The following is a 10,447-nucleotide window of genomic DNA, read 5'->3' as shown; positions in this document are numbered from 1 at the left end:
CCGGCCTTCATCGTCGCCCTGCCCTACGGAGACAGGCGCTGAGGCGCTCCTGCAGCCATGCGCCGAAGCCCGGCCCCCAGCCATGTCGGGGCAAGGGCCGCCCCGCCCGGGTTGCCAGGGGAGCGCCCGCCGCCATGAGCGCCAAGCGGCTGCAGCAGCTGGTGGAGGCGCTGAGCCGCTCTGCCAGGCACTGTGAGTGTGCGGCCCGGGGCCGACCGCCGCCTCAGGGGCGTTTGCTGCCCCTCGGCGGCCCCCCCGTCGTCCCCCGTTAGTTTCTGGTCCCCCGAGGCCCTTTTGGTGGCCCTACGCGCTCCCATCCCTTAGGAGCAGCAAATGGCGGGGAGGGGGGCGGTTTGAGCATCGCTAGGACCAGGTGGATGCCTGAGGTGGCTGGGAGCTGTGACTTTGCTGGACACGCCGCCGTTTAACAGCTTAGGGTATAAAATAATGCTTTCTTGTTTCGGCTCGGCAGTTAATAAAAGTGAGGTGGAATGCCTCATCAAGCTCTTCGACACGTTGGTGACCGCGTCCGGCGACCGGTTTGGTGCAGTCGGCTTCGATCGCAACATGTTCAGAGATACCCTGCATAGGGCGTTCGGCATGACGGATGACATGGTTATGGACAGAGGTGAGATCAGTAGGCTTAAAAAGGTTGTAAAACTTTCGTTTTTAGTCTTTGGGCAGCTGTTTTTGAATAGTGATCTCTAAAACAGTGCCCTTGAAGACTTTTCAGGTTATCTTAAACTAATTCCCAACTGTTTTTTGATTCCTACAAGAATAGTGGATCCCTATGGCCAAGAAAACACCTTTGATCACTGTCAAAGTTGACAGAACATAAAAGTTTCATGTAGGCTGTTGCTACAGTAGTTCTAAGTGGTTGCCCAGTTGTGTGGGTTTAGTTGGCAGGGAGATAGAAGGGCCCATACAGGAGGGGAAAAAATACATGGTAGACCCTATGAGCATGCCTGGACAAAATAGTGCCACATCACCCATGTAAGGATGGCAAAGGAAAAGTCATCATGCACAAGTGCTGCTGAGTAAAGGATACCTTTATTTCTGTACATAGAGTAGTTTTCCTGTAGTTTAGGATAGTTCACGCGCTCATACAAGGGAGATCTGTCAGAGAGGCAGCAGGGGTGCTAGCATTTGGATGCTTATAGCCCAGTCACCATTAGTGTTGTGACAGAAGAGGGCAGCATGGTGTCATTCTCCTCTTTCCTGCTGTGATTCACCAAGGAGTTAGTCATTGCAACTGGTGGCTGGATGGCTCTGTCTTAGAATTGAAGTCCCAGAAAAGTACTCCGCTAGAGTGGGTAACTTCTGAAGTAGAGGTGCTGTGAACGACACTGAAGGTACTAGTCAGACAGTAGAGGGAGATGAGGGTGATGAGCCAGCATAAATACTTGAAAATACAGAGATTAATGAAATGAGGGCCATATTTGCAGTTGATGAATGATCTCTGATGTATAGGTGTCTAGAAGATAATGTGAAGGAGGCACAAGTCTGCCATCCTTTTCAATCTCAGGTCTCCAAAAGAGACTCCTTGGTTCAACTTTCTCCAGCTCTCTAACAGGGGAGTATTTAAATGAAAATGCCATTTTATGCAAAAAGTCGTGTTTCGTGGAAAATGCACTACATGGACAGATTCTTAATATTTTAATGCTTACAAAGAAAAGGTTGATTTCAGTTTGCAAAAGGAAGACTTTTTTTTTCCAGTTCCATTGGCTCTCCATGTAAAGGAGTAATTTATATCCTCTTCTGTATGCAAATAAGCCTTAATGTAAGGCATATTGGTTTATTTGGGTTTTATCTGCATGGAAGCATGCTTCCTGTAGTTATTAAAGTCCATAAAGTAACAGATCAAAGAAAATACATTATCCCAGCAGGATTCTGGAGTGAAAGATCAGTAGACAGAGCAGTGAAATCCTTTTTATTGTTATGGCTTAGACAGATTCAAGAAGGGTATTTGTACCTTGTTGAAAGCAGAAAAACATTTCCAGAAAAAAAAAAAAAGGTTTTATGTATTTTAACTCAATTTAAGAAAATACTCCTTTGTGTTTTCCTATTATTATAAATTTTAAATGTATCTAATACACTTCCCAGTGTTCCGCACTTTTGATAGAGACAATGATAGCTGCATCAGTGTGGAGGAATGGGTGGAAGGCTTATCAGTATTTCTTCGGGGGACATTGGAAGAAAGGATTAAATGTAAGGTTTATCTGCATAATAATATTTCGTAGTAATCATAGAATTTATGACTATTAAATTACACATCGCTTCCACTATAATTTGTTAGTTACTCATAAAGAACTTAGTAATTGATGAGTTGTCTTCTGTCAAGCTCAATAAAAACTGAGTTCTGAAATAGTTTCTCTGAGACAGAGATTATTCTGTGTAAACAGCCACCTTATTTTGTTGCTGACAAAGAAAAGCTTGTTCTATTATATAGTTTTGAGAGAATACATGTTTTTGTATTCACACACAAAATCAGAAGTAAACAGATGTAGCACGAGGGTGGTGTTGGCTGAATAACAGTCTCCTCAAGCCAGCCAATATCTATGCCAGCATTCATTTACTTGCCCAATGGGGGGCACAGCAGCAGTTGCATTAATTCTAGCAGTTCTTCAGCTTGGAAACACAGATGGAAAAACTGTGAATCTGTTTGCAAGATGGTCTTGAGGACCTCCAGAGTAATGACAGAGAAAGAAGATAAGAGAAAAAAATAATGCAAGAACTCTAGATTTTAAGATTTAAAAAAAAAAAAAAAAGGACTGGAGGTGGGAGGGAAGTATAATAGAAAAAGAAGAAGATGACAGCATTTATTTCCATAGTTTTCTGGCTGCAGCATCAGCCATCCATAATATGCTATATAATGTCATCATAAGGCATTGCTCTGGAAGGTGGCCTGGGATGTCACCCCGCTAGGAACAACCACAGGCTATAAAATATGCAGCCCTGCTGTAAGCACTCTAGGATACACTGCTGTGTGGTGGTACACAGTGTTGTTTGTCCTAAGTGTATGCCAGTACAATTTTTGACCACAGACAAAGTCTTTGCCTGGAAAAGAAAATAATCTGTGTCTCAAAACTGAAAAACTTTTGTTTTTTAAGTAAGTTTTGTGAACAACAGTAAAATTTATTATGGTCCTAGATTTCTGATTTTAGGGAGGCAGAAGCAATTAAAATAGAAATTAGGCAGATACTCATACGGAAAATATTCCATTGTAGAGATTTTCTCTTTGCATTTAGAGATGCTTCAGTTGTCTTTTCTATGCCCGTACAACTCATTTTTTCCCTCTACTTTTCCAAACCAGTTTCTGAAATAACTAGGGTATGTTTCATAGGTTGAAAGCCCTTCCGATATAGACAGCTGGTCCTAGCCACTGGAAGACAGGCTTCTAAACCAAAACTTCATTTATATTCTAAAAAAACTACTCTTAGAGAAGTTAAGATCTGTACATTAGTATGGTTTCTACAAACTGAAGGTTATTTATTATATATCTGAGCAGAAATAGATTTCAACTATAATGGGTAAGTAGGCAGTAACTGACCAGTATCACATGTGATACGTATATTTCATATAGAAATTGTATATGCTCAACACATATGCTGTACAACATACAGTTCATGTTTTCTGTCTTTAGGGAACAGCTTTAGTGATGTGTGATATAGTTTGTATGAACTTTAAATTGATTTATCTTTTGAAAAGACTGTTTTGAGGTTTATGACCTGAATGGTGACGGTTACATTTCAAGAGAGGAGATGTTTCAAATGCTGAAAAACAGCCTTCTCAAGCAACCATCAGAAGAAGATCCTGATGAGGGAATTAAGGACTTGGTAGACATAGCACTGAAGAAAATGGCAAGTACTTTCTCATTGTGATACTTGAGCATCTTCAACCATTCAGACCATAAGAGCATTCTTACGAGGTAACAAACACTATCTGCTTTACAGTGGGATTCTGAGCCACAGAGTAAGTTACGTACCTATGATAAACAAGTCTACTAAGGAAAGCTAGAAGTATAATCCAGATCTAATGAGTCCCAGTCCAGTATCCTCACACAAAACTATTAGTTTATGTGAACAATTTATAAATTATATGTAAAAACTTGCACATGTAACTGCACATGCACATGTGCATGGTCAAAAGAAAAGCCCAATCAAAAGCAGAAATTTCAGAGGCACAATCTGTATTTATTCCTGCGTTAGGCATCTCCAGTAGCATTATTATTAATTACATTTGTATTTTATCAGTTGAGTATGAAATGTCTTTGCTCAGTTGATATGCTCTATTAGAATAGTAACATCAAGGGTAATTCATGTAACACCTGTCTTCCAGTGATTAATCTAGGATATCTGAATCAGCCAGGGGCTGTGTTTTACCATTTTCTTCAAATCAGATAAAACTTCCCTTCCAATGGTGTTGTTCAAAAAATCTTGCTTAAAACCAGATCTCCAATCCCAAATCCTTTTAATTTAACCCCATCTTTTCATTTCCCAAACTCACCCCTGTGAGGCACAGCCTCAGCTGAAGGGTCCCTCTTAGCTTTAGTTCTTGACAGTGCTGAGTCTGTCTCATGCAGAATACAAGACGACAGCAATTACTCATCTTTGGAGCACCTACATGCTCAGCTTCCTACAGGTTGCATCCCAAATGAATGTCATCACATTCTGGGTAGTTGGTAAGTAGATTACAAGAAGTCCAAGCCCAAGCAATACCCTCTAGACCTAATGAAATTCATACATGTAGAAAAATACCATAAACTAATCATGTACGTATTCCTATTTCAGCTTTTCCATGAGAACTTCAGAAAGCTCCGATACATGCTAGAAGGTCCAGATCTGATCTGGCTGCTAGGCAGTTACCTGAGTAGGATATTACTGCCTACCTCACGTAACTAAACAAGTAATTATTAGATAACCAGAAAGGCATTTGTGGAATCCATCACCCAAAGAACCAAAAAACTTCTCTTTGACCTGTGCCTGTAGGTACAACTGCATTGTGATTAAGCATATATCCAGTCCCCTGACATATTTTCATGCTTAAAGGTATTTGTAGCGGACATGTTCATGGCCTGTGCTGAGGAAAGTAAAAGGTAGAGGGTACCCAGGCAATTTTCCAGGCAATTCTCCATTTCTTTTAAGCAGACAGGGGCAGGCTGTCCTGTTCAGGACTTTTTCTCCTACTGTTACCTCTTTTTAAATCTCCCACTTTTATTTTATCCCAGTGCATCTGTGGTTGAGATTTGACTGTGAGATTCTCAGTTAAAGCTCTTCCCATGTTGGAAGTTTTGCCTTCTCTGGAATTCCATTAGCAAAGCCGTAAGAGATGGTTGAACTTGCTCCATCTTTTATGGTTTAGGTAGAGGCTGATTACACAGATATTGTCTGAGCAGAGATTGATGTCCCAGTGAAAATGATTTTTCCATGCACTCAAAAAAATCCATGTGAATAAAACATTAGTTAAACAAAAAGAAAATTACTACAAGTAATCATCCTTTGCTAAAGAGTTCTCCTTTTGTAGGACTATGATCATGATGGCAAGCTTTCTTTTGCGGACTTCGAAAAAGCTGTCAGAGATGATAATCTTCTCTTGGAAGCCTTTGGACCATGTCTGCCAGACATAAAGGTACACCAGCCTTGGGTTTAAAAATATGTGCAAATAACTTCTTATATAATTGTTAACCATATGTACGTATCATGGTACTCACTGTTGTTACATGGGGCCTGCTGAATTCAACTGATAAATGCTTCAGCTGTGAGATGCACATGTGCTGAGTTCACATCTGCCTTTCACAGGACAGATGTTTCCTTATACAGTCAGACTTTGGCACCAGAGAATGTAAAAAAAAAAATACTGTTACTTGGCACTTGTGTCTTCTGGGACAGCAATATAACGAATGATTCTTAGTAAGCATTCTCCCAGGCTAAGAAAATGAGACTATTCTCTTGGAAGAGTTTATCTGAAACCTCTTCAGGAACGCAGGTTTTATTTTTCTTTCTTCAGTGCTACTGACACTACTGCCATCAATATTTTGGGAGAGACTGGTAGCTTTCTGAAAAAAACTACCTTGGGAGTGTCATCTCAGACTGCAGCACTGGTATTCTTACATAAAGCCCAGGTGGATGGAGTTTATTAGCAATACATCTAATTCACTTCAGGGATTTTTTTCCCCCCATAAGATGGTAGTTTAGGACATGCTCGTTTACTCAGTAAGCCAAACTGAAGAGACCATTTCTAATCTACAGTAGTATTTTTTTCACTAATCTATCATTACCCTATTTAACTGCATTACATTTTTAAATACCAACAGTCACACCTTCATTAAGATGGAAAAACAGGATTTTGAAATACGTGCAATAATTCACAGAAACAGAAAAGTTCTGTAAAACTGTTGAAAACAAGGCAAGCTTTTATCTGCTGGAAACCTGTGTTTCCTTTCCTGCCAGCGTACCTACCAGGTAGGCTGGCCAGGAGAAAGACATCTCATAGCCATGGTTGCAGGCTGAATTATCTCAGGTCACCTGCAAAGCAGCTGTTTTCGAAGTGCCAGATTCCTTCTGGCAGGCTGTCAGAAGACTTTCAATGACCCAATACTTTGATTTCTTTTTTACACCAATGAAAAGCTTTAGAAAAAGCTTCTGAATCAAATTTACGTTCACTAATTAGAATAGAAAAATAACTTGCTTTTTGTCAAAGTTGGTGATAAATCAGGTATACAGTTCAGGCCAGTCCTGACAACAGGTGGAAGACAGCCTGATTCTTGCTTGCACTCTTTGCATCTTCTGTTCTACACCCTACCCAACTGTTACCTTTTTACTAGGTCTCTAGTTTTCTTGTTAAAAAGGCAACTTACATATTCTTCTAAGCCCCCAAACCAATCAGCAGAAGCATTACGTGAAGAAAGCTTGGAATTTTAGTCAACTGAAAACATTTTTTAAATTCTTTTTTAATTAAAAAACAGGGCAGTTTGGCATTTGAAAAGAAAACCTTCAAGGAAAATCGTAAACTGTAACACCATGTGGAATACTGTTGCAAAAATTCTCTTCTTCACCATTCTTCATGGTATAGTAAAAATAAAAAGAACGCAAAACTATTGATTTCAATATTGCTTTATTGTAAAAAAAAAAAATGAATAAATAGAATTTGCTTATATTAAACTGCCTAGCCACATTTATTTTATTATGAGGTGCACAGGACAAGATTGCTACAGTATCATACTGCTTTGTTCATTCCAGAAAACAAACTGATACAGTTTTTAAGAGGGAATTGCTTAGAAATGCAATGTAAGTTCATTTTTTAATGTAAAAAAAAAAGTATTTTAAGTTATATCCTTTATAAAAGGCTGTAGAAAGATGCTGCTAGCAGTATCTATATTCTTCTTCTCTGCTTTACAAGTGGCTTGGTGGAACTATTGTCTGGGTTTTCCACAGGTGTTCTTGAAACAGACTCTGCTACCTAAATTGAAAAAAAAAAGATTTCTAGTAAACTGTAACCATTCTTTTCTTTTAATGCTAGTTTTAGAGTAAGTCTGTGTCTTTAATATTGGAGTACGGGAAGGCATGTGTTATTAGAATCACACTTGTATTGACTTTTCTTGTAGAAAAAGGGGAAGAGTAACACCAAAGGCAGTATTAAACACAGCAGAGCTGAAACTCTTAGAAGTGTTGGCAATACCTTTAAAAAACAAACAAAAAACCACCTTTAACCACACACACAAACTGATTTCAGATGCTCAGTGATAGTTATTTTATCATCCCTCTCGATACCAGAGGTGTTTCAAAGTAAGGTTTGCTACACTTTTTGGACTTGGGTATTTGGGAAGAAAAGGGAAAGGACAGGGAAAATGTGTTTTGGCAAACATTTTAGAAATAGACCTCTTAAAGTCTGTGCTTGAAAATTTAATATCAGAACTTTAAGAATCCATACCTCTTTCAATTTATTTCGAATTAACGTAGCTGAAGTATTCAGTGAATCATCATCCATATCCACCTTAGGTATTTCTGGTAGCTGCGGGCCAATAACGACTTCAGTATTATCCGTGTTTGTTTCAATGAGGGCAAATTTGTTACCTTCTTCTCTCTTCCTCTTACGTTCCTGCAGGTGGGTTGTACGAGGCATAAACCTACCAATCCCACTGTCAGTTGCAGCTGTTCTTTGCTGAATTAAAGACGCAGGAGGACCATGCCCTCCTGGATGTACGTTTCGAGTTAGTGATGTGCTTTGACCAAAGCACCCAGAAGTTTCAGCACTGTGACTGTCATACTGGGGAAGTGTCAACAGGCTCTGATTCTGACTCCCAGAAGGATACCCCATGCTTTGGGATACCCCATGAGAACCTGGAAAGCAGGATGGATCCCAGTCACTAGTTGCACATGATCCTGAGGTACTCCACTGATGGCAGTATGCAGAGTCGGTCTTCTTAGGCCCCTCTATTTTCTTTAACACAAAGCAATCTTTAAAACAAAGAAAAAAAGCGGCTTCACTATTTTATGTCACCATTAGTTCCAACACATAAAAAGCAGCATTTAGCACAACGACAGAAGCAATAGCAGTGGTACTTCATTCCCTGACAACAATCTGTGATTCTTCTTTCTTAAGTGGCAGCTTAAGAAATATCCTCTTGCAATGATATCAAAGTACATAAGCACAAGAAAGAAGAAGCCCATGCCTGGCACTTGGCTTATTTTACAGCTTTCCCAGCCTTCAGTGCTGCTTGGGAACTCCACAGCACAATAGTCTAACCCATTCTTCTCATTCTTCCAGTGCCAAAATGCAAGCTAGAAAAGTTTGTGGTTTTTGTTTTTTGCCTTTTTTAAAGCTTCCATTATAGTCACCTTCCTTAGGAAACTATTTCTGGATATGCATGCCTGAAAAAGTTGGAACAAGGGTAGAAAAGTGATCCTAAGTTTTCCAGCACTGCCTGGAATTTCTGATAACATTTTGAAAAGAAAAGGAAACAATGAGGTTTTAAGCTTACGCATTTTTTATTTTTTGTATCAACTAAAACATAAAAGTTGCTTTCACAAAGATGGATACCTGGAAATAATTCAAAGATGTCTCCGTTCTGCTGCAGGCATACTTTAAATGCATCTTTTAAAACAGATGAAGACAAAGCATTTGCTTTAATGGGCACTTTTGTTTTTACCAAACCTACCCACCACTGAAAGGAGACATTAAGATTCTATATGAAACTTAAATACAAACCTCTTTGATTTGTTGCTTTTGCTATGTACTTTCTTCTGTCCTGCAACTTCTCCCTAGTTTCTTGGACTGTTTCAAATTCTGGAGCGTAGCACACATGCAGCAAACTACCAAAGAAACTTCGTTCATCCATTTTTTTCTTGGCCACCCTGAAGAGAATTAAATCATATCGGCAAAACTGAGAATTTTACTTCAACTGTCTAGAATCTAAATGAAGAGGGGGTAAAAAAATTAACAAAAGGCAGATATTGCTCCATACCATACCTCGCACACTGGAGTTTTTGGAATTTTATAAGATAAACTTCAGTAAATTGCTCTGCTGGATATTCATCTAGAGCGTGATACTCTTCAATGGCACCATATAATGCAAATTGTTCCACTAATTCCCTCATAACACCTAACGCCGGAACTCCTTGTATTAGCAAATAACGAGATTCCAAGTTGATAGTATAAACCTGAAAGAAAGAAGTAGAGTATTCTGAAGTGTCCACATTTTTGCTTTACTGCAAAAGTAACGACTCAAGGGATTTATGTTGGCCGGTGCTCCTCAAATCCTGTCAGGAGGCTGAAAAGCCCTTTGTATTTTACTCTGCTCCTTGTACAAAGTCAGTCAGGAGCAGTAGGTTGGGACTTCGGCAGAAAAATAGGCGAGTGCCCAGCTACCTGGGACCGCTTCCTCACTGACAGGGCACAGAACTCGAGCTGCTTGCTCCGAATAAAAGTTAGAGCTGACGCTTCTCTGCCAGGCCAGAGTGCTGCCGTTCGGTAAGTAACAATTCATGAAGTCTCCGGCTGATTTCCTTTATTACGGCCTACACCGACCACAGGAGGCAGGCGCGGACTGCAGGCACGCCAGAACCCCGGCGGCGCTGCAGCAGGCCCACGGTACCACCTCACCACCCCCTCGGCTACCCCGGCCCGGGTCCCACCTTCACGGCCCGCGGCCGCCGCCCCTCGCGGTACTTGGCGCGGGAGCCGCAGGCCGCCAGCTGCTCGTGGTGCCGGCACGCGCCGCCCGGGCCGTTACCGGTGCCGGTGCTGCCCCCCGCCGCCATCTTCTCGCCGCCCGGGCCTGTCCCGGTACCGGCGCCGCTGCCCGCCGCCATCTTCTCGCCCCAGCCGCCCGCGCAGCCAATCAGACGGCGTGCACAGCGGGCGCTCCCCTCTCATTGGCTCTCCCCGGGGCGGGACCTGTAGCGTCCATAAGGCGGAGGGAACGGGGCGGGGCGCTCGACGGAGGAGC

The 10,447-nt window shown here is 41.3% G+C and overlaps 2 protein-coding genes across 3 annotated transcripts; one reads left to right on the top strand and one right to left on the bottom strand.

The window, feature by feature from the left end:
• Positions 1 to 46: 46 nt before the first annotated feature.
• On the top strand, positions 47 to 7,160 carry CLXN (calaxin). Of its 2 annotated transcripts, XM_080582577.1 has the most exons (6): positions 50 to 192; positions 473 to 628; positions 2,104 to 2,208; positions 3,709 to 3,860; positions 5,524 to 5,628; positions 6,965 to 7,160. In XM_080582577.1, the coding sequence occupies exons 1-6, from the start codon at positions 135 to 137 to the stop codon at positions 7,013 to 7,015; spliced, it is 627 nt and encodes a 208-aa protein (XP_080438703.1). In that variant the 5' UTR covers positions 50 to 134; the 3' UTR covers positions 7,016 to 7,160. The 2 variants fall into 2 exon arrangements, with proteins under 2 accessions (XP_080438704.1, XP_080438703.1); XM_080582578.1 differs by lacking the exon at positions 2,104 to 2,208 and having other exon boundaries at positions 47 to 192.
• On the bottom strand, positions 7,101 to 10,365 carry RBM48 (RNA binding motif protein 48). The gene is made up of 5 exons (XM_080582565.1): positions 10,134 to 10,365; positions 9,469 to 9,659; positions 9,208 to 9,353; positions 7,930 to 8,456; positions 7,101 to 7,458 (listed from the first exon to the last, which is right to left on the bottom strand). Exons 1-5 carry the CDS (start codon positions 10,308 to 10,310, stop codon positions 7,372 to 7,374), a joined length of 1,128 nt encoding a protein of 375 aa, XP_080438691.1. The 5' UTR covers positions 10,311 to 10,365; the 3' UTR covers positions 7,101 to 7,371.
• Positions 10,366 to 10,447: the final 82 nt, after the last annotated feature.

The sequence above is a fragment of the Anser brachyrhynchus genome (genome assembly GCF_964034855.1).
Source record: "Anser brachyrhynchus genome assembly, chromosome: 2".
Taxonomy (NCBI): domain Eukaryota; kingdom Metazoa; phylum Chordata; class Aves; order Anseriformes; family Anatidae; genus Anser; species Anser brachyrhynchus.
The sequence above is the reverse complement of the archived record's forward strand: the minus strand, read 5'-3'. Positions and strand labels throughout refer to the sequence as shown.

Bases quoted from the DNA above. Each gene is read 5' to 3' on its own strand.
- CLXN (XM_080582577.1), top strand. From the start codon at position 135: ATGAGCGCCAAGCGGCTGCAGCAGCTGGTGGAGGCGCTGAGCCGCTCT. The intron at 193-472 runs GTGAGTGTGCGG...TCGGCTCGGCAG, and splicing joins GAGCCGCTCTGCCAGGCACT to TTAATAAAAGTGAGGTGGAA. The intron at 5,629-6,964 runs GTACACCAGCCT...ATTAAAAAACAG, and splicing joins CATGTCTGCCAGACATAAAG to GGCAGTTTGGCATTTGAAAA.
- RBM48 (XM_080582565.1), bottom strand. From the start codon at position 10,310: ATGGCGGCGGGCAGCGGCGCCGGTACCGGGACAGGCCCGGGCGGCGAG. The intron at 9,354-9,468 runs GTATGGTATGGA...AATTCTCTTCAG, and splicing joins CAAAAACTCCAGTGTGCGAG to GGTGGCCAAGAAAAAAATGG. The intron at 7,459-7,929 runs GTATGGATTCTT...TTTTCAATTTAG, and splicing joins TTCGAAATAAATTGAAAGAG to GTAGCAGAGTCTGTTTCAAG.